Source organism: Orcinus orca, chromosome 2, assembly GCF_937001465.1.
Source record: "Orcinus orca chromosome 2, mOrcOrc1.1, whole genome shotgun sequence".
Taxonomy (NCBI): domain Eukaryota; kingdom Metazoa; phylum Chordata; class Mammalia; order Artiodactyla; family Delphinidae; genus Orcinus; species Orcinus orca.
In genome coordinates this window covers 139646426-139669879 of record NC_064560.1, presented here as the reverse complement: position 1 = coordinate 139669879, position 23454 = coordinate 139646426, and the positions used below count along the sequence as shown (strand labels likewise).

The following is a 23454-nucleotide window of genomic DNA, read 5'->3' as shown; positions in this document are numbered from 1 at the left end:
ATCAATAAACAAATTATATGAGATATTTTACACTCTTTTTTCATACTGGATATTCAAATCTAGTGTGTATTTTATGCTTACAAGCACGTTCCAGTTTAAACTAGGACATTTCAAGCACTCAGTAGCCTCATGTGGATGGTGATGTCCTTAGAAGACAGTGCAGGTCTGGAGGAATTCATACAAACTTCTCACTTTGGCTGCCTCTGGAAAGGAGACTGGAAGGGGAGAGAGGAAGATAAGAGTTTTAAGGGAAGAGCTTGGTGCGTTTGAATGTTTAACATGAGAATGTATCCAGTATTATCTGTAAACATTTACATTAGAAGGTAACACTTGCTCACTGTAAAAATTTAGAAAATACAGAACCGTATAAAGAAAAGTAAGTAATCCAAAAGAAATGTTCTAATGGCTCTGCCGGGTTAAACCCACCTCAGGGAGAATCTTTTCAGCTAATTCAGGTGGGAATGACTTGCTGACCCATCTTAGGACACAACCTTGCATAATTCTGGTTCTAGTACTTCATTTATAGTAGCAGGAACCCCCATTTTTCCTGCTCTGTAATTTCTTAAAGAGCTTAAACCTTATGTGCAAATTATCAAAGAACATATATAAACAAAGCTGTCTAGAACAGAAAGGCAATTGGTTTGGGGAGCAAAAAGCCATAAGGGTTTGTGGAGAGATGTACCCATCAAGCTCTTTACCATTTCCTAACAGTATGGCCTTGAACAAGTTACTTGCAGTTCCCTCTGTGGTAAAATGATGGTGATCAGTCCAACTACATTACAACAAGGTATTTCTATAAGGAGATAGAAACACAAGTCCCGCAGGGCCATCTAAGTTACTGACTTTGTGACAGCCCCCTGCTTCCTACTCTGACCATAGCCCAGTTTCCTCTTTTGTTAGGGAAAAATAATAGTAATGGCCACATCAAATGGTGTAATAGGGTTAGTTGAGACATGTATATAAAGCTGTCAATACAGTCTGTCATGTAGTGGTGGTTTAATAAGTGTTAGTAGTTATTATTACGACCTGCTTTTTATGAGAAATTAAATGTGATAGTATACCCAAAGGTCTTAACACAGAGCCTGGGACATGATAGGCACTCAACCAATGGTAACTATTTCTAGATGCAAATTGATCTTATAAATCCTTAAGGTTGACTAGAGACAGATCTATCTTGAGATATTGCTGCAATGAACAGTCACACCTGACTCCCAGTTGTGGGCTCAAAAACAGCTTACTGAACAATGGTTCACCTTAGGTCATTCCCAACTGCCAATGCAATCCATTCAGCCTGAATTCTTTATCAGGGCTTAAGGGCTGGCAGCCTAGTTACAGTGCCTATTGACAAGATCTTTAAACTTAGATGCAGGTCTGTTATCATAAACAATAGTAGTTGGGTACCTGTTTGCTATAAATAACTTGCATATAGCAGCAGAAGTTCAAGAGGAAACTAAAAACATTTGAAGCCACTTTGGAAAGAGTTCTACCACAATCAAGATATTCTTCCTCAAGTATAGTCATATAAATTGAACGTGGATTCTTGATCAAGCCTTCGCTGCCGCTTCACCTGGAGGCTGTGAACTAAGCTCATTTTCAGCCTTTTCAGTCAATTACAGCTGCCAGCTGTGGTGAAACACTAAATAGATGGGCTGCATGGAGAATGGCCAGATGGCTTGACAACACCTTTACAAAAAGCAGAGCAGTTTCCCCAGAGGCTTATTTTGCAGGGAGATAACTCTTGCTGCTCCGCCAATAGTATGAGTTTCTCAGGCCACAGGTCTGTGGCTCAGCCTTTCTACCTTCCTGCCTTAGATTTGAACCACCATGGATTCGTACACAGTAATTGTGGATTTTCCTATTTCGTCAGCCTGAGGAGGTGAGTCTGCGTGGTCCTTTAAACATGAAAAGTTCCCAAGAAGTTATCTGTAGTGGAAGATAGCCTAGGGTAACAGTAGTCAACATGACTCTTAATATTACACTTAAAGTCTTGGAGGTGATGGTAGAGTGATAAAGATGGAACAAAAGGACTGCCATGGTCCCAGGTGCACAGAGTGTGGTCTAGAAGGAGGTTGTGGAATGTAGGTAGATGTCCATTTGGCCCTGTGGGGAGGGAATAGTTGGCAAAGGGCCAGAATGGGGCCCTCTGAAGCATGGGGTCCAGGAAAGGCGCCCCTCTAGCTGGGATCAAAGGGCAATACTGGCTGAGAGCAGAGGCTGTGTGTGCTATGTTCTTGGGGCCCTCAGTGAAATTCCTGACAGGATTTCCCAGGAATGGCAGGTATGCCGCTGGCTCCAGCTGCCTGTGTTCACCCCTCTGTGCTCTAGGACTGATTTTCTAGGCAGTCAGAGGTATGTTGTCCATAAAATATGCCTTCCCTCCCAGTAAGCCCTAAACTATGCTAGAAATGTAAAGGAAATTGTGGTTAATTTGGTTATTGATACTTCCCTTATATCCTTCCAGCTTCTGTATTAAGTATTTCAATAGGTGTACTTGTCTTGCCTCCACTTTTAAAATTACCACCATATCAGTCAAAGACTATAATCCCTGCCACACTTCCTTCAATTCCAATACCAGAATCTTGGCCAGCATCTTAAAATTCACAGTGAATAAAGTAAACCGGTCTCTAAATACGCTTGACCTTCTGTGGGGAGCAAAGTAATCACAGCTTTGTCATGCTCTGGTTTGGTTCAGTGGGTATAAAAACATGTTCAGATAAAATCAGGATAGATCCAAATTTCCCCCCATCCTTCAAACTAAACCCAAGCAAAGTGTCGTTCTGGTCTGTAGTCTTTTTGGCTTAGGACTAGGCTTGCCCAGGGATTTCTCCATTGGAGATGGTGTGTATCCCCAGTCTTGCCAAAAGTGTGACTTTGTAGCTTGTTGTCCTGCTCCCTTCTAACTAGGTGCATCGTTTTTTCCTGTACACTTATAAGAATGAGAAGTCCCCTATCAATTATGCTAAGCCAAGTGGTGTTTTGCTGGCATGCTCTCTGCTAGCCTGGAAAATGTGAATTTCTCTCCAGGAGCAAAATCTTGTATGAATTGTTTCCCAGTTTTTCTCTCCACTTTGAAATCTACTTCAAAGTTATTATTTGGCTAACGGGTTATGTTTTCCTTCCCTTGAGGTCTATAGGATTTGCCTCTGATGTGTGGATGGGGCACAGGTTATCCTTCTACTCTGTCATTTTTATCGGCGTTACATATGAACATAATCATTCTCACCCCCAAATAGGAAACTAAACCTTTAGGAAATTGCAAAAGCCTGTTTCATCTCTATTTAGTCTTTAAAGATGTTCAGCCCAAGAAGGGAATCGTCTTCCACCTATGCTCTATGATTAAAACTTAAGGATCAATGAACTGATAGCAAATGTATCATCGATGGTAGAATCTTTAAAGATAAGGATTTTTTAAAAATTAGTTCAGGGTTTGATTATTGTTTTGGATAACACCACTAAATATAGCTCTACACACTCTATCCTGGGAGCTTAATAATCTAATAGAGACCAGTTCGATCACGTACAGTATCACAAAGCTTAGTGATTATTTTCTCCATAGGCAATTAACAAATGCTTAAACTTAGTCATATTATGTAGAGACAACACAAAGTGAATAGGACTGTACTTTGCAATCCTCTCTTTCCAGAAGGAGAGAAGTTGAGTTATATAGAGAGTGAATGTGTGGCTCTTTTTTCAGAACGCGTGAGAAGCTAGCTTCAAGGGCATGTCAACATTCATGATGACGTATTGAGTTAAGTTCAAATTTTTCCTGCATTACCATGTGAAATCCTGCCTGGAAGCTGTTCAGTACCTAAATTATTTCTTTCCAGTCTATGATTCTTGTAGGCAGAAAAGTGAATTATGTGTATGAATCCATTCCTATAGTTATCTTTCAACAGTGCCTAAGGCAGCAGCCAAGTTGCCTCTCTATTATCATTTACAGAAAATAGACTTCAGTCTTCCACTCAGCTGTGCCAGAAACCCTAGATTTTTGCTTTCAGAATTGAGACTTTGAAGTAATGATAATAGCTACCATTTACAGAACATCCACTATAGGCCAGATACTGTGCAAGATGCCTTACATGTTTTTTCCTTTATTTGATTTTTTAAAGTTGTATCGTTTTTGTAAATTACAAAAGTAATTGTTTTCACAAAACAGGTAATACAGGGCTATGTAAAGAAAAAATAATTGGTGATTGCTGCCACTACCGCCCTGCAATCGCATCGCTCTGGTAACTGCTCTGTCTCCTTCCACCTTTTACAGTGCTCACACGCACCTGATACCTAATCCTCCCATTATCCCTATAAGGTCAGTGGCTCTATCTCTATGTTACGGATAGGGGAAATAAAACCTAATGCAGTTATTAGCTCTAAGGAACTGAGCATTAACATAGAGGTCTCTTTCTAGAAACCACACTGTTTTCACTGGGATAAAGAAAAGTGGGTAATGAAGACGCTTAAGGGAAAATCGTTGTGTTTCTGGAACCATGAAGAAGCAAAGGCTCCTTCCATGTTGCCAGTCCCCTCTGAGTAGTCACCCCTGTGTCCACAGCGCAGTCACCTTCCCTCCTGCTCTGCCAGCAGGCAAAGCACAGGGTCAGCGTCTCGTCCCGTCACCCCGAGGCCCCGTGTTCCTCCAGGCGGTTATTGGACAGCAACTTGGTGTTGACATAGCTTTGTGGCTCAGCATCTGGAAGAGTTTGTTTAAAGCAAATTATTTTCCACTCACAGATTGTTTAAAAATAGGCCTGCTCATCAAATGTAAATTGTAGAAAGAATATAATTATATTTTGGATGTCTTTTTGTCCCTAATCATGCCTTAGTAAAATAAACTGCAACGACAAATTAGTGAAATACCTAAGCTAAAAGAGATGTGTAACTGTGGAATTTTGAGCCCGATTCCTCTTCTTTCACTTACATTTTGTTCTCAAATAAAAGGAAGAGTTTTCTTCTTTTTTCAAATTTATGAAAATGCTTCAAGACTTCGAGGAATGGAGAGCTTAAGTGATCTGTCTCCTAATGAGCAAGGGTATTTTCCCACCTAAGTGTAGCAACTGGATATCCTCTTTAAAAAGCAGTATTTTTCTTAAGGCCCAGATATGGACACTCACTTCACTGTATAAAGGTCTCATCCGGGGGGAAGGGTGAGCTGTGACGGGGCGAGAGAGAGTCATGGACATATACACACTAACAAACGTAGTAAGGTAGATAGCTAGTGGGAAGCAGCCGCATGGCACAGGGATATTGGCTCGGTGCTTTGTGACAGCCTGGAGGGGTGGGATAGGGAGGGTGGGAGGGAGGGAGACGCAAGAGGGAAGAGATATGGGAACATATGTATATGTATAACTGATTCACTTTGTTATAAAGCAGAAACTAACACACCATTGTAAAGTAATTATACCCCAATAAAGACGTTAAAAAAAAAAAAAAAAAAAAAAAAGGTCTCATCCGGTTTGCTTTCCAGTCATGTGAGGAAATCCAGTGCAACACCTTATTCCATTGGCTTTAAAATACACCCGAGTTCCTCTTGCCATGGGAAGCAAGTAAAGGGACGCATGTGGAGCGTGCTGTCTTTGGACATGGTGTGCCTAGAGCTCTTCTCTCGTTTTAGAGAGGGAGGAAATCCACTGACACACACCCCACGCTTGTGCCTACCGGCCATGCTCTGATAGCTATTTACCCAAGGAACAATGCCTAAAACCTCTGTCCATGATCTCACAAGGTAATCAGAGCCAGCTATGGTCAGTAGTTGGATGGAAGAACTCCAGAAAAAATAGCTGAGGCTGCCATAAGTCATCTCGGTGATTTTTTGGTAATTCTGGGCTCTCAGAGAGTAAGGAATCAGTGTCCCAGAGTGGTGCCTGGGAGCATTGTGTAGGCAATGGATCTTCTCTTTTATTTACGCCTCTTAAGGACTTTTAATTTTTAAAAGAATTTTTTATTGAAGTGTGTTGATTTATAATATTATGTTTTAGGTAGGCAGCATAGAGATTTAGTATTTTTACAGTTTATATTCCATTAAGAGTTATTACAAGATAATGGCTATAATTCTCTGTACTGTACAATATATCCTTGCTGCTTATGTATTTTATACACAGTAGTTTGTATCTCTTAATCCCATACTCCTAACGCACCCCTCCCCCTTCCCTCTCCCCACTGGTACCCACTTGTTTGTTCCCTATATCTGTGAATCTGTTTCTGTTTTGTTATACACATGCATTTGTATTATTTTTTAAATTCCACATACAAGTAATATCATACAGTATTTGTCTTTCTCAGTCTGACTTATTTCACTAAGCATGATAATTTCTAGGTCCATCCACGTGGCTGCAAATGGCAGAATGTCATTCTTTTTATGGCTGAGTAATATTCCATTGTGTATATATAGCACATCATTTTTTTTAAATTGAGATATAGTTGATGTACAATATAAAGTACAGGTATACAACATAGTGATTCACAATTTTTAAAGGTTATACTCCATTTATAATTATCATAAAATGTTGACTATATTCCCTGTGTTGTACAGTATATCCTTGTAGCTTATTTACTTTATACATAATAGCTTGTACTTCTCAATCCCCTACCTCTATCTTGCCCCTCCCCACTTCCCTCTCCCCACTGGTAACCACTAGATTGTTCTCTGTACAAGTCTGTTTCTTTTTTGCTATATTCACTATTTTGCTTTATTTTTTAGATTTCACATATAAGTGATACCAGTTTTCATTCTTTTTTATGGATGAGTATTATTCCATTGTGTATATACACCACATCTTCTTTATGCATTCATCTGTTGATGGACACTTAGGCTGCTTCCATATCTTGGCAATTCTAAGTAATGCTGCTAAGTACATGGGGTGCATGTATCTGTTCGAATTAGTGTTTTTGTTTTTCTCAGATATATACCCAGCTGTGGAATTGCTAGGTCATATGGTAGTTCAATTTTTAGTTTTTTGAGAAACATCCATATTGTTTTCCATAGTGGCTGCACCAATTTATATTCCCACCAACAGTTTATGAGTGTTCCTTTTTCTCCACATCCTCTCCAACATTTGTTATTTGTGGGGTTTTTTTGATGTTAGCCATCCTGACAGGCGTGAGGTGATTTCTCATTGTATACCACATCTTCTTTATCCATTAGTCTGTTGATGGACACGGATTGCTTCCATATCTTGGCTATTATAAATAGTGCTGCTATGAACATTAGAGTGCATGTATCTTTTAAATTTTTTTTTCATGTTTTTTGGATATATGCCCAGGAGTAGAATTGCTGGGTCATATGGTAGTTCTATTTTTAGTTTTTTGAGGAACATCCATACTGTTTTCCATAGTGGCTTCATCAATTACAGAAATTCGATTTCATGTTTCATAATCATTATAGAATATTCTCATGGGTAGATATAAAATTTTTCAGTATATCTCTCCAAATAAAAAGCAAAGCAAAAATATTTTTATGTTTCTCGAATATGAACAAAGTACCGTACTAGATAGTTAACACAGTGCATGGCGCCTAGTAGGGCTCAGTAGGTGTTTGTTGAATAAATTAATGCATAAAAGACCATGGAGTTCCCAGAATTAACAATTGGCAATAGCTGACATCAGAGTTAAAGCAGACTTTGAGTTCCTTCCAATGGAAATACTTCTGGCAGGTACCAGTGAACTGAAGATTTTTCTAAATAAACGTGGAGAGCAGTGTGATATCGCAACATTAGCTCCGTTCCGACCCACTTCTTCTTCCATGCTTGCAGCTCTGGTGCGGTCAATGAAAGGTATATCTAGGAAAGTTAGAATGCAATTTGGCCCACAGCTGGTAACTAAATATGAAAATTGGAGTGAATCTAAATATTGAAAGGAAACTGAATTTGTGGGTGACCTGCTGGGTTGGATAGGATTGGAATCATTTGCCTGATGATGCTAATCAGTTACCCTTTCGTTTTGAAATGGAAGCCCAGTAATCAAATAGGTTTAGTAAAACTTGTGTTTACAGAGATCTAGTCAAAATGATTCTGTATGTTCCTAGTGGAAAGTCATGTTTTGCCTTTCTAATTAAATATTTGCTTACATGTGTGTGATACAGTGTCTCTGAATGAAGCAAAAAGGACACCTCTAATTCTTACGGGGATTAGAGTTTAGGTTTTTCTTGGTCTCAAGGCCCCAAGCTGCCAGAAAAATATATTTGTATTTATCTGTTACCTGTATCAGTTGGATTATCAAACTCTGAAAATCTTACGGCATGTGTATAACGAGAATGAGTCAACAAGCATGAGAGCACCACTGGATGAGATGTAGAATTCTGCTTAAGCCATTTTCCAGTACTTTCCCCTTAGGAATATTACTTACTCCTTGGTTTCCTCACCTGTAAAATGAGAATAATATACCTGCTGTCCACATTACAGGTTGTGGAGAGAGGCAGTCATATATGATAGGATGGCAGAACCATGCAGAGTATAAAAGTATGAACTTGGAGGCTGAGGGGCCTCAGTTTGAGCTCTGGACCTTCCACTAACTCTGTGATATTGAGCAAGTAACTTAACTTTAGTTTCCTCATCTGTCAAATGGGGATAAAGATGATACCCATCCCACACACTTGTTCAGAGGATTAAGTAAGATGATATATGTAAAGTACCAAGTATCTATGATAATGACTAACATTGATGAGCACTTCCTGTGTTCCAGGTACCTGGTAACATGCATGTATATGCTCTCTAAGGTATAAATAAACTGTGTCAGGTGGAGGCCTGGTTAGTGTGCTTTTCCTTTCCCAACCTTTGCTCCCGCATGGTGGCCTTGCTTCTACAGTGCATAGACCTGTCAAGTGAAGAGTTCTTACCGAGGATGTTCACCAAGCAGTAGGGAAGAGACCATTTTACAGGATCTGCTGCTCCTGAGAGGAAAGCCCTGGGGTGATGACCTAGGAGATCTCTAGCCCAGGAGTTGGATATGGGTGGCTCCCAGAAAAAGCAGACCTATGATCTTGCACTCTGGATGCATTTCTGTAGGAAGGATCATGTCACAAGGGTCCAGGGCTCTGGGAAAAGGAGACCACAGCCAAAAGGAATGAGCAGGAAGAGGCTAGTTATTCATGTCCTTCCTCCCCCTCAAATCAGCCTCCACCTTTTGGTTGTCATTGCCTTCAACTACCAAAGAAATTACCTGTTATTTTACTATTATGACTAGTTTTATTATCTTCATAATTGCCATTATTATTAACAGCTAATGTATAGTAAATGCTTACATAGGGCAAAGTTCATTGACTTATTTATCATCACAACAACAATCCTATGAGGAAGATTCTATTATTATCCTTATTTTACAGATGAATGAAGTGAGGATAAATCAGAGGATAAAATACCTGCTTAAGCTAGCAAGTGATATTTCTGGGATTCAAAGCTTGGGACTGTCTGGCTCTGACCCCCTATTTCTAACAACTGTACTACCCCCTGATTTGCTTAATTATTCACAGCTGAGTTCAAACTCAACAAGGCACTTGAGTCAAAATCCATGTGTTACATTTCTTCGTACCTACCTAACATCCAAGCTGGTAGAAATCAGGCAATGGACCATCAGTAAATGCTATTTGGATTGACATATACACACTACTATATATAAAATAGATAAATAATAAGAACCTACTGTATAGCACAGGGAACTCTACTCAATACTCTGTAATGACCTATATGGGAAAAGCTAAAAAAGAGGGGATATATGTATATGTATAACTGATTCACTTTGCTGTACAGCAGAAACTAACACGACATTGTAAATCAACTGTACTCCAATAAAAATTAATTTAAAAAAAGATCTAATAGAAGTCCTCTCTTTAAATTTTAATGATTTAGCACACTAGATTTTTAAATGATAGACACATCTTTATACCTGTTTTATTTAGGGAAAGCCATGTTAATCTGCACTTTCATTCAAAGTCATTGGTTCCTCTGTTGCTGAAGAATTTAGATGGCCTCTGACCTCCCCATCTCTCCTGCCCTCGGGGCTTCAGAGTGGGTGAGGATGGAGAGAAAGCTTGGGCTAGAAGCAGGGAGGACTGGTGTTGGTCAGTCTGGACCCAGGCAGCCTCACTTCTGCCTAGTTTCTTTCATCCCCATGAGAGCTGCCTCCTTTCCTTGCCTTTGCCCTCTAGGCTGCCTTCCTCACAACAAGAGAGCAGTGCCTAGGAGTTTGCTCAGCACTTTCAGAGTCTTTCCAACAGAAATGAACTTCTGCTCAACTTGTCCTCAAGTCTCTTTTGAAAACCAAAATAAATAACTGGGGTTGATAGTCAATGTGCCATAACACAAAAAAATCCCATTTTGTAGCAGAGAGAGTGAACTTTAACCTTCTGAGAATTTTTGGTTTTCCGATATGAAATGTCTTTTATTGTTTTAAGGTACGTTCTCATGTGTTTTTCTCATGTCACAAAAAAAGGGTTTTCTTGGGATTAATGTAATTTATTGTAATTAATCCTCTTAAATGAAAAGATGAATTTGAGTGTAGAATTGTAGCTAGAGTTTTTAAAACATTTATCAGTAAAAGCTATAGGGTTTACTCTCTAAACGAACTCATTTAAATGTATCAGGTTAATTACATAGCTACAAAGTTGGATGAAAAGCCTTGATTGGATTTGTTCTGTTCTGCTGACACAGCCTTAATTGCACATGATAAGAAAACACTTTTAGTCAGTGGGTCCATCAGACTGCCATGATCACTCTAGCAACCTGCTCCAGTGAAATTTCAAATACGCGTCATCTCAGTGCTTGCCTCATGGGAAAAAAATTAAATGCTGAACGTTTCCCCTTATTTACTATTCAGTATTCAAAATTTAAGAGGGAGAGAGATCCTTTGTGCTGTACCTCCAAAAAGGAAACAGTCACTCAACCTTATTTAAAAACCCACATGAATTGTTGTAATTGTACTGTAATGAATTATAAAACTCAGGGCAAACTACAGTGATTTCTTTAGCAAGTTCCAAAAGTAGCACTGACTGGGTTCCAGCAGTCAAGGTATTTCAACCTTAGGTGATCAATCAAAGGGCTGGAAAGAAGTAAATTAAAGGTAACCCAGTACTCTCAACACCATTGATTTATCATTTATCACAGCAAGTGTTACACACACTGATTGCCCACTTTCTTGAGGAAGTCTACAATCAACTGCTATTTATCCACAGCCGATTTCTAACCTAACGCCAGTTTAAACTATTGAGGGAATGGAATCAGGACTAATTGTAGCATTCACTTTAGAAAAACATAATTAGAAAGGTAAATATTCAGGAGCCAAAAATACATTCCTTTTGGATTATGCACAGTTATGGATTACCAGTATGGATTACTAGTTTATCTATATGGTTAATCCCCTCTATTAGTGTGGATGATCCAGAATTGGATGCAACTATTGACATGTTGAAAATGATGTTAGCTATTATATGACATTAGTTTCACTAATTCCATCAAAGATATTTTTTTCTTGGCCAGCAATCTTCCCTTTAAGGCCTGTTATGCATGCAATTTTGTTTACTTCTGGGGTTTCCTAATTTTAAAAAGCATGAATCTAGGCATGATTATTCATCTTTGGGGAAAAATAAGTCCCTAATAATTTTGGGCTTGAAGGGAAGTTAAAACTGTAATTTATTCTGTTTCACAGTCCCAAAGATGACCTTTCTCCTCTCTCGTGCAGCAACCATCCACCATGAGTTACGCAAGACACATCATTAAGAAGGAGGGCTTGGGACTCCAGGGCCTCAACAAAGGATTTACAGCAACTTTGGGACGTCACGGAGTTTTCAACATGGTTTATTTCGGCTTCTACTACAATGTCAAGAACATTATTCCTGTCAATAAGGTAACTGTTTAATAGATTAAAATCCTGGAGGAAAAATCCTATCAATGATGATAGCTGCATTTGTAGAGTATTTATCCTTCCAAGTCACTGTGCTGAACTCTTATGTCTGTTATCTAAGTTGATCCCCACATCAGCCTTGTTTATTGAGTGTTGTGATCCCTATGATCCCTATTTTGAATTCAGAAACAAAGGCTCAGAAAGATCAAGTAAATTGCTCAGAGTCACATAATAAAGAGCAAGGCAGAGCCTTGAACCCAAGTCTGACACCAAAACTCATCTTCTGGAAGAATATACCATTATAGCTGAATGCTTCACATTTATCACCAATAGGAATTTCTAGAAACTGTTATTACTTAATTTTTATCTCAGAAGCATAACTTGCTCAAGGAAGTTGAAATTTTCATAGTGTAAATAAATTTTGAGTTCATGAGGGAAAATTATCAGCCTAAAATTTAAATTTTACCTAGATAGTAATTTTTAAATTCACCTAAGTTAATTAGGGTAAGTAGTAAATCAACTCTTCTAGGCTCATGCACTTTTGATATAAAATAATAATAATAATTTTTAATGGTAACTTACAGATGTCAGCAGCCTTTCAACTTTGACAAGATAAAAGTAACACATGATGTGTTTTAAAATGAGCATCTTTGGGGCTTCCCTGGTGGTGCAGTGGTTTAGAGTCCGCCTGCCAATGCAGGGGACATGGGTTCGAGCCCCGGTCCGGGAAGATCCCACATGCTGGGCCCGTGAGCCATGGCCGCTAAGCTGGCGCATCCAGAGCCTGTGCTCCGCAACGGGAGAGGCCACAACAGTGAGAGGCCCGCGTACCGCAAAAAAAAAAAAAAAAAAAAAAGTATTGAAGAACTTTATAAAGAATAAAAATATTTCTAATATGGCTATCACCTGATTCTATAAGGTAATGTTGGTTACAGTTGCCTTTTTCCAGCTATCCCCTGTAATCTAGGCCAGTACTTATCTCAAGTAACAGCTAAATCCAAGGCATGTTCCCCATTAACTATCTGTTGACATTGCCTCATTCGCCAAAATTGTTAACCAGGTTTCACTCTATTTAGAAACCTCATTTTTTGAGGATAACCTCATGTTTTGTTGGTCTGAAATCTATGAATGGCCACAGAATATATAGATCCCCCCACTGACTGACAATTCTGACTCTGGTGGTCCTCAGAGCTCTTCTCCTGTTGAGTTCTTGAAATACAGAAGTAGAGTACAATAAACACTTAGGTCGTGGATGACATGAGAGAGTTCAACTCTACATACATTAAAAAAATGTTTTTAGCAGGAACAGATTAATAATCTTTGGAGCCCTGGGTGAAATGAAAATGTGCAAAAATTAAGAATTTCAAGACAGCAACTGTAGAGCAATAAACCAAGCATGGGGCTCCTCTAAGTGCAGGCGCTGGGCAGCTGCACAAGTCACGCAGCCATGAAGCTGATGTTTTTTAAACTCTGAGATGAGTGATTCATACAACGTGGGAGAAATGTCCATGCCTCTATTTCTCCAGCTATCCAAAGGCTTGCAGCAGATAGAAATTACACACAATGAAATGAATGATATAATCTACAAATGTTATATAAATAATATATATTGTATTATATATATTTGTGCATGTATTTTAATGCATATGTTATTACAATAATATGAACTTGGTTATATTTAAAGAAGAATTTCAGAAGGATCAATAAGATTTACATATGATTGTGTTACTAATGCTTAAAAAAATCCACGAATGCAAACTTCATTCTACAATTAATCAATACACTTAAGTTTTAAATGTTATGCATTATGAAAAAAACAGAAGCTTAAATATTTATTTATTACTTAAAAGACATCATAGTATTCTGAAATTATGGAAAGAGCTCACTTATCTTGCCAGCTTACAAGGGTCAGATTATATTAGCCCTTATAGGCCACACTAAGGATTCTTCTGTTTATCTGAAGAGCACTGGGAAGCCAACAAAAGATTTTAAGCCGAGAAATTACCTGATCACTCTGGCTGCAGCGTGGAGAATGGGTGGAATGGGGGTAGTGTGCAAAAGACAGAGTGTAACATGGAAATGATTGTTATGTGCAATGCTGGGGTCTTGGACTACAGTATTCATGGTGAAGACAAGGGGAAGTGGACAGATTTGAGAAAAGTTTCGAAGGCAAAATCTATAGGATGTGGTGATCGAGTCTACGTGCATGTTGATAAAAGGGGTAGTGGGGAGGGATGGTTCCTAGGTTTGGGGCTTGAACAACTGAAAGGATAATGGTGCCATTCGTTGAGAATGAACAAGTTTGGGGGAGAATATTATGGGCTGAGCCTGGAAAACTGAGTTTAACCACATTTGGACTCTGAAGTGCAGATGTTGAATCAGTGATTGCACGTGGGATCTTGAGAGGAGAGCTCTGAAATGGAGATAGACATCTAGACAGCAGTAGTATACCTGGGCGAACATACTTTTACTGGGGAATGATCATGGGCCAATCACTTTACTGCTCTGAGCTTCAGTGTTTTTAATCTGTAAATTGAAAAGCTAAGATTGTCCTTTCTACCTGACAAAATGGTTTTGAGGATTAAGATAAATAATACATGAAGTTGTTTGTGCATTTAAGGTGCCGTGGAAGTGTTGAGTGTGGAGGTGCTGATGACAGGTATGGGAAGTGGAGTAGAGACGGAGGGTGGCGGAAGCAGTTAGCGTCTAGAACTGTGTGAAGAACTTTTCCCCAGGACTGTTCCTTCTGCACTTAAATGAACGCTGTGGGGTTAGTTGTGGGTTTTGCTTTCAGGGGTATTTTGCCTAGAAGAAAGTCATTGATCTTATGTGTTCTGTAATCTAAGCCTGATTCAAAACTGGGAAACCAGTATTCTTTAAATTTAAAACATAATAAATCAGTCCTTTGTGAAGAGGAAGATACGATAATCATTAAAACATGTTGAAGAACGTCATCAAGTTGTTAACCACGAGGAGGAGGTGGTGTTCCTTGAAGGCTTTTTTCCATCTTTGCTCTAGGCTGGCTCTAGCCATACACTCCAGACAGTTTGTTTACAGGGTTATTGTTTCAATTCCCCCACCCAGCAATTGGTCATTCTGTTGTCCCAATGGAATTTGAGATTTCACCAATTCTGACTGGCCTGGGATAATTCTAGATTTTTCTTTAATTTAACATTTTCTAAATTGATAAATTGTCTACCAACTTTTTCCATTTTCAGAGTATTTAATTTTACAAGAAATTGTCCATAATGATCATGTCTGAGGAGTGGAAATGGAGAGTCCTATGCGTGTGTGTTTGTGTGGAGCGGTGGGGAGAGCAGGAAAAAGCAGGGAGCAGTGGAAGGAAAGTACTTTTTCTTTACAGAATTCTGAGCTGTTGGAAGCTTCTACAAGGAGCATGTATTAATTTTATAATAGGAAATAAATCCGTGAAAATTTTAATAGAATCTTATAAAATAGAGTACCTAGTTAACTTTTTAACACTTTACTCAACTCTAAGGCTATGTCTACAGAGGTAAAATGAGAACTTGAAACAGTAAGTTCAGATACCTCAGGTCAGATACCCACCCTGAAGTTTTTAATTTTAACTCTTCAGATTGGTGATCTCTGGTAGATACATTTTTCAAGCTTCACAGAAATATCCTGACCTTCTGTGCCATTTTGTACTATTAAAACCATTTTTGTAGACTTCATGATTTTGCCTGATCCTTCTCAGAATAACTGTCATTTTCAGATAAGAAAGAAAAACAGGAAGTAAAGGCCCAAAACTGAAAGTTACTGACATAATTTATCTGAAGGTATACAGCAGTGGGAAGGAAAAAACCAGAGGCCAGAACTCTTTCTGCTATACCATGTAATGCTTTAACCCTACATCTTACCTTGTCTTTTGTCACACATAAATTGTCACTTTAAAATGATTATTAAAATTTAAATAAGTGAACTGGCTACGATATCCAGACAGTGTAACCAGATTCTGCTTTTGCCTCATTCAGACCTGGAACCTGGTCTTCCCTTTTCACATCCTTAGTCTCTGATCCATAGAAACAAAGAATTATGAGACGTGACCGTGGAAGAGCTGGGCATTACCAGTTTGAAACTGGTGCTGTGTTATATTCTTGCAGACTTATTTTTAGAATCTAAATATTCCTATAGAATGGTGACTAAGTGGTTACAATAGAAAAGTTTGCTTTGAATATTAACTGACCATGGAATTCATTTAATGGTGGCATTCATTTTCATCTTGCAGTAAATGGAATGGAATGTCAGTATAAAGAATTATCCCTTCTCCCCAGAAAGAGGCCATCACTTCTTAAAGTAAAGCCTTCTAGAAATAGATATTGATTAACTTAAATGCTGACATCTTTTTCAAATATCAATGAAGGTAAGCTTTGATTGCAAAACTGACTTCTTTCATTTCCATTCCAAGGTAGGGTGTTCAGAGCATTTTATTTGTGATGTTGACACACAAATGAGAATGGTAAGATTTAACTGTTACATCTCGTTGATAACTTTGTCTTCTAGTTCCATATTTACTGCTTTTCCTATATTTACATAAGTAAAATAATAATAATAATAATAGTAGTAGAAATTGATGTCTAAAGTTCATGGCTGTCAACAGTATTAAACTGTGCTTTCACTTTGCATCCTAATTAAGCATGTTTGCAGGTTATTTTGCCAAAAACAATAGACCTTTTGTGTTGAATTCTGCCATGATATAAATCACATGTGTGGGTTAGAAATATTCTAGGAGAGAACAATTTTTCATAGGTTCAATCCTTCTTACTTAATAAACCATTTAGACCTGTCCCTGTGGTCATTTCACTACAGATGGTATTAAGTCAAACGTTTTATTTTCTCCTAAGGTAATATCCATAAGAGATTGCCTTTTAGAAACGCAAATGTTTTTCTTTTACTTTTGATTTTTAATATTATCTTTGTTTTGTAAATTCTGTAGAAAGTCTGAGGGTGGTGCCAGATGCACTTCAGTTTATCAGAAGAAATGTGGAAATATGTTAGTTTCATGATTTAGAGCCCTGTCCTTCCCTAAGGTGTGCACTGGGCTGAATGAAAAATGCACCTTTGGGTTCCAGTGGAGAACTTAGACAGAGCTGTTTATATTTTGAAAAGAAGAATCTCAGTAGAATTAGATCATAGTAGGATTTAATTTATGACCATTTATTTTTCTGATTCTCTCTTACTTGATCATTAGTCTTACCAATCATCCGGTAATGGGAAGGGCAAGAGCATTAACGTTTCATTAAGAACAAGTCTCCTTTCTGGTAACCACTGGGGTAAAACAACAAGTATATATTATCTATAAAATTCCGGGGCGTGTGACAAGATTCGGCGGAAAAAAGTGGTATCTTTCATTGGCAGTTTTCACAGACTCCCTGGGGTGTGTGTGTGTTTCAGGAGAGGAGGGCATGGGGGAGGGCAGAGGGAAGCGGGACAGGGGTTCAGGCACTTTCTTAAATAAACTTCAGGCCAAAAGTTTCCAGTCAGGTACCACCCAAGTGGATGGAAATGAGGTGCAAGTGGCTTTAGATTCTTAGTGGGTGCCTTCTATTTATTCATTCCAGAAGTGTTCATGGCACATCTATCATAGGTCGGGCACCATCTCGCTAAGTGTCAGCACTGCTCCTGCCTTAATGGGGTTTACAGTCTAGTGGAGGAGACAGACAATAAACAAGTCATTACACAGGGAACTGAGTCATGGCAATTGTGATAAGTGCCATGAAAGAAAACTGTGAAGCTGTGGGAAGTTTTAACCAAAGACCCTAATTAGACCCACAGCAGGGCATGGTGGGGATATAGGAAAGGCTTTCCTTTAAAAAAGATGTTTAGGCTGGAGCTCAAGGATGAGGCTTAGCCAGGCCAAGATGAAGAGGATGAGCAGACACCAGAGAGAACAGGGTGTGTGAGTGCACAGAAGCAGAAGGGGGCTTGGGGAACCTCGGAGAAGATAAAGCACGAGGGTAGCTGGTGTATGGTGAACGGGGTGGGGGGGGTGGGGACAGGAGGCAGTGGAGGCTGCAGGGGGTAGCTGGGCCAGAATGTTTCAGCCATGTTTAAGGCAGTTGATTCTCCTTAAATGATTTAACTGAGGGGCATGTCCAACAAACTTATCACATAAGTGGAACTAAACGGGCATGGGAAAGTTTCATTTATAGAAGTCCAGAGGTGGAGGCTCATGAAATAAACATGGTTCAAAGACTTCTTCTTGATCATCTGGCAACCCCCACATCAAAGCACCTCAGTGTGTCCTTGTCCTGACTTCTCAACATTTAGGATTTTGTTCTTGGATCCTGGTTTGTTAGTTTTCCTTGGGGTCAGTGCCTTTATTAAGGCAAGGAATAGAGTACACAAAAACAGAAAAATCCTACTGGGTTCCCAAGAAAATATATTAATACTTTCCTGCATCTTGTCTGATAACACTCAGTGATATAAGTGACTCTCAGAAGGTATTATCTACCTATCTATCTATATTTATTTATTTATTTGTAGAGAGATACTTACAAATAATAGATATAGAGAGGGGTGTGTGTGTGTATATATATATATATATATGAAATAATCAAGTGATAACTGTTATGCTTAAACCCCAGCCCATTTTGACATTGTATATATTTTATAATTTGAGCTAAGTGGGTAAGGCCTTTAAAATTATTTTATATTTCACAACCCTTTAAAGAACAGATATCTTAGAAGGGGAAAGGAATTTTCATGCCTATTTTCTGAATGGCTACATTTAGATGCTGAGCTTTTAACAAGACTTTGATTTCATTCCAGAGCCCAGAGCCCTACAAGGATAGGATCTTGGGAACACTCCACATTCCTTAAAGAATGCTTATCAACTAAACCATCTCATTTTAGTTAGTGACCTTCTGTGGAGTGAGGAGCTAGCATTTCCCCAAATTATCTCACATGAAGAAAAAACAAACACTGTAATAGATTCTTCTGATAGCTGTGAAGTGGAAACAATTTAACTTTTAATTAAGCTCCAATAGTAGGTATTTTCATTGGAGAACAAGACAGCATGATACCATAACATCAGGGGAAAAAATGTTTTTGTCCAAGTTTATGATCAAAACAACAAAAGAGAGCCAAGATTAGAGAAAATGAAAGGTGCACACTGAGAGCTGAATTTACTCCTAGTTGACTTGGATCCGCTAAAAGTAACAATATCTAAAATGCAAATTTCTTCTTTTAAAAAAAAAAAGTTCACTCTCACCTCAAGCTGCCTCCTTGTTCAGTTACCAGGAGGCAACTATAATTTCAACACACCACATCATTTTCATGACAAGCATGGTCAGCTGTGGGGAAGGCAATGCTAAGCTGCATTATTTGCCTTGTGGTTGCCACCAGGTGCTTAACCAGTGTGTGTGTTTACCTCTTTTGCAATTTGCTTCTTAGACCTTGGTTCCTTATGTATTATGTCTTTATAAAGGAGAGATACAGCATTTATTAAACACCTGTGATGTGTCAGGACCGGTATACCTACAAAGATGAATGTGACATGGCGCAGCCCCTTCCTTTAAGAGGCTCTGGGCTTTGGAGTGACATTTATTACTAGACTGGGTTTTCTGCAATTTCATCTAATAGCCCAAACTGACCATTTGTAAAATTATGGAAATAACTGTGATAGATCCTATTAAAATTGGTTTGACCACATGTTTATATATCTACTAATTAATTGATTTGTTAAAATGTTCGATTCTTTTTTAGTCACCCTTGTTATGGTCATAACATTCTCATTATCAAACAATTTACTTACCCGCTGGGCAGGGGAGGGAGCTGAAAAGAAGAGTTCTGCAAAGAAATACTTTGCAACACCCTGAAAATCATGTGACTCCTTGTACGACCACCATATTGTCTTTAATTTTCTTATCCGAAGCATTTTATGGCAGTCTCTTTTAGTCACTTCTAAACAATAATTTTAGTTCTTCAAATGGCAAACCCATTTTAGCAATTTTTTGTGTGTGTGTGTGATACGCGGGCCGCTCACTGTTGTGGCCTCTCCCGTTGCGGAGCACAGGCTCCAGACGCGCAGGCTCAGTGGCCATGGCTCACGGGCCTAGCCGCTTCGCGGCATGTGGGATCTTCCCGGACCGGGCCACGAACCCGTGTCCCCCACATCGGCAGGCGGACTCTCAACCAATGCACCACCAGGGAAGCCCCCCATTTTAGCAATTTTTGACAAGGAACATGAAATCCACTCTAGAATCATCCAAGGCCAATCCTGAACAGAGATTGAACAATCCTGAACAGTCCTCTCAGTGTGCTCATTTTAATGTTGTCTGAGGAAGCAGGATATACTGACCTCAAGTTGGGTCATTAGGAACTCTGTTAAAATGACTCAAAGCTAAAATCGGAGAGGATCTCAGATTTGGTGTGGTACCAAGAGGAATTAAAGGATGAGTGAATTGCAGCAAAAGAAATGTGATTTGGGTTGACATGAGGTAGGAAGATTCTAAGAGTAGACTTTATACATTCATGCTGAGCTCCCTTAAATGAGCAGCCCATCACTGCAATTTGCTCAGCCTAACCTTGTGAGAAGCAGCAGGCTTCCTGGCCAGTCTCCCTCGCCACCCCTACCTCTCACTAGGTAACAAATCCTGCTTTCCCCATCTTCCTTAGCCCCCTCCTTCTGGCATACCTCTGTGTGGAATGTCTTCTTAAAGATGCCAGACCCTAATCACAAAGGCCTGTGCGATGGGCGAAGGTTCTCTGTTTATCAAGCTAGCAGCCAGCTGGCCAGTCACTAACCAAGACATCAAAGTCCATGCCAGGGAAGGTAAAAAAGGGAGGCACACGCTGCTTTTGATGAAGATATTTTGCCTCTCTGCATATTAACTCCTTAAGTGCCATTGCTTTAAATTATTGGTGCAGTCTTTAGCTGCTGTATAATGTTTGGATTGGATGCTTAAATTAGTTACAAATATGTAGTGTGTTGATTGTTAACTACTTTAAGTCATATGTTCCCACTTCTGAGGACTTGGTGCCTTTTGTTGAATTTTTAGAGGTTGTGGAACATCACTGCCGCCAGTGTTTTAGGATCACTTATTAGTGTCTCTTGTTAAGCTGCAGAGTCTATAAACAATATGTCCTGTCAGGGAAATTCATTGATCTTCCCAAAGAAGAGCTGGTAAACACATCTCTTTAGCTCTGCACTCACACAAAGATTGCAGTGTGATAGAAACAGCCAGAGAGTTCTAGTAAGAGACCTGATGTTAAATCTCAATTCTGATACTTACTAGTTAGCCATGTCTCTTTGACAAATTATACCTGTCTCTCTGTCTCAGTTTTCTTATTTGTGAAATGAAAATGCTAACATCATCCTTAAAATGTTTGCAGGAAAATTGAATAATTTTAAAAATTATGAATGTTGGACTTTGAATTGCTATTGCAATATAAGGTCAATTCATGTAATAGCCTCTAACACTTGAAGCTACTCAGCTCCAGTTTAAAGTCCCATATTTTATGAGAAAAATAAGAAAATATTTAGGGGACAAGAAGAAAACTCATCTGTAGATGGGGAGATAATACACACTACTACTCAAAATAAATATCTAAAAGGAACTGTGGTTTTTAAGCACGAGGAAGAAAAGATTATTGCAATAATGGTTTTTAAATCATGATGAATGGTGACAGTTGATTACCCTTGCAAGTGAGCAAAAAACTGGAGTAAAATAGTTCAGGCATATGCATGAGGAATGTGGGTCAGGAACAAAGGAAGTTCCCTGATTGATGACAGTTGGAGCAAATTATGAAAGTTAGTTGGAAGTGTTTAATAACAGAATAGATTTTTTATCAACATTAATATCTATTTACATAATTAAGGTGTGATCCACCAAAAATATTTTACTTAGGCTGGGTGACCTTTTTTTTACCAATCAATTTTTTTAATTTTTATTTTATTGTGGTAAAAACATATAACATGAGATCTACACACAACAAATTTTTAAGTGCACAATACATCATTATTGTCCTTAGGTACAGTGTTGTACATCAGATTTCTAGAGCTTATTCATCTTGCTTAGCTGAATCGTTATGCCTGTTGATTAGTAACTCATTTCCCCTTCTCCCAACCCTTGGCAACCACTGTTCCACTCTTTGATTCTATGAATTTGAGTATTTTATATACCTCAATATAAGTGGAATCATGCAGTATTTATCCTTCTGTGACTGGCTTATTTCACTTTACATGTGTCCTCAAGGTTCATCCATGTTGTTACATATTGCAGAATTTCCTTCTTTGTAAAGATGAATGGTATTCCATTGTATGTATATACCACGTTTCTTATCCATTCATCTGTCAATGTACATTTAGGTTGTTTCCATATATTGGCTGTTGTGAATAGTGCTGTGATGAATGTAGGAGTGCTAATATCACTTTGAGATTCTGGTTTCATGGCTTTTGGAGAACTACTAAGAAGTGGGATTGCTAGATTATATAATAGTTCTATTTTTAATCTTTAAGAAACCTCTATACTATTTCCCATAAAGTCTACACCATTTTGCATTCCTATCAACAGTGTACAAGGGTTTCAATTTCTCCACATCCTTGCCAACACTTGTCTTTTGTTTCTTTTAATAATAGTCATCCTCACAGATACGAAGTGATATTTCTCTGTGGTTTTGATTTACACATCCCAGGTTATTAATGACATTGAGCATTTTTTCATATACCTGTTGGCCGTTTGTAAGTCTTCTTTGGAGAATGTCTATTCAAGTCCTTTGCCCATTTTTAAATCAGTTTATTAGTTTTCTTGGTATTGAATTGTAGGAGATCCTTATATATTTTAATATTAACCCCTCATCAGATATATGGTTTGCAAATACTTTCTCCCACTCCATAAGTTTCCTTTTTACACTTTTGTTTCCTTTGCTGTTCAGAAGTTTTTAGTTTGACATAGTCCCACATGTTTACTTTCGTTTTTATTGCCTGTGCTTTTGGTGTCATATCCATGAAATCACTGCTAAGACCAATAACATAAAACTTTTCCCATATGTTTTCTTCTAGGAGGTTTATGGTTTCAGGTCTTATTTTAAGTCTTAAATCCATTTTGAGTTGATTTTTGTGTATGGTATAAGGGTTCATTTTCATTCCTTTGGAAGTGGATACCTAGTTTTCCCAGCACTATTTGTTGAAGACTGTCCTTTCCCAAGTGTGTGTTTTTCGTACCTTTGTTGAAGATTGGTTGACCATATATGCTTGGATTTATTTCTGGGCTTACTATTCTGTTCCATTGGTCTGTATGTCTGGCTTTATGTCAGTACCATGCTGTTTTAATTACTGTAGCTTTGTAATATATTTTGCAATATATTTTGAAATCAGGAAGTGTGATGCCTCCAACTTTATTCATCTTTCTCAGGGTTAATTTGGCTACTTGTGGTCTTTTGTGATTCCATATGAATTATATATTTTTTAAATTTCTATAAAAAATGTTATTGAAATTTTTACAAGGATTGCATTGAATCTGAAGATCATTTGGGGTAGTATGGAAATTTCAACAACACTAAGTCTTCCAATACATGAACATGGGATGTCTTTGTGTTTGCTTCTCTTTTAAAATTTTTTCACCGGTGTTTTGGAGTTTTCAGTATACAAGTCTTTCACCTCCTTAG

The 23454-nt window shown here is 38.4% G+C and overlaps 1 protein-coding gene across 2 annotated transcripts in view; it reads left to right on the top strand.

Moving 5' to 3' along the window:
• SLC25A21 (solute carrier family 25 member 21) overlaps positions 1 to 23454 on the top strand; it is a 534325-nt gene that overhangs the window by 483007 nt on the left and 27864 nt on the right. For both annotated transcript variants that reach the window (XM_004269980.3, XM_033428396.2), the window contains one exon: positions 11665 to 11829. In XM_004269980.3, the coding sequence (XP_004270028.1) occupies positions 11665 to 11829 (165 nt within the window). The remainder of the gene's footprint in view (positions 1 to 11664; positions 11830 to 23454) is intronic.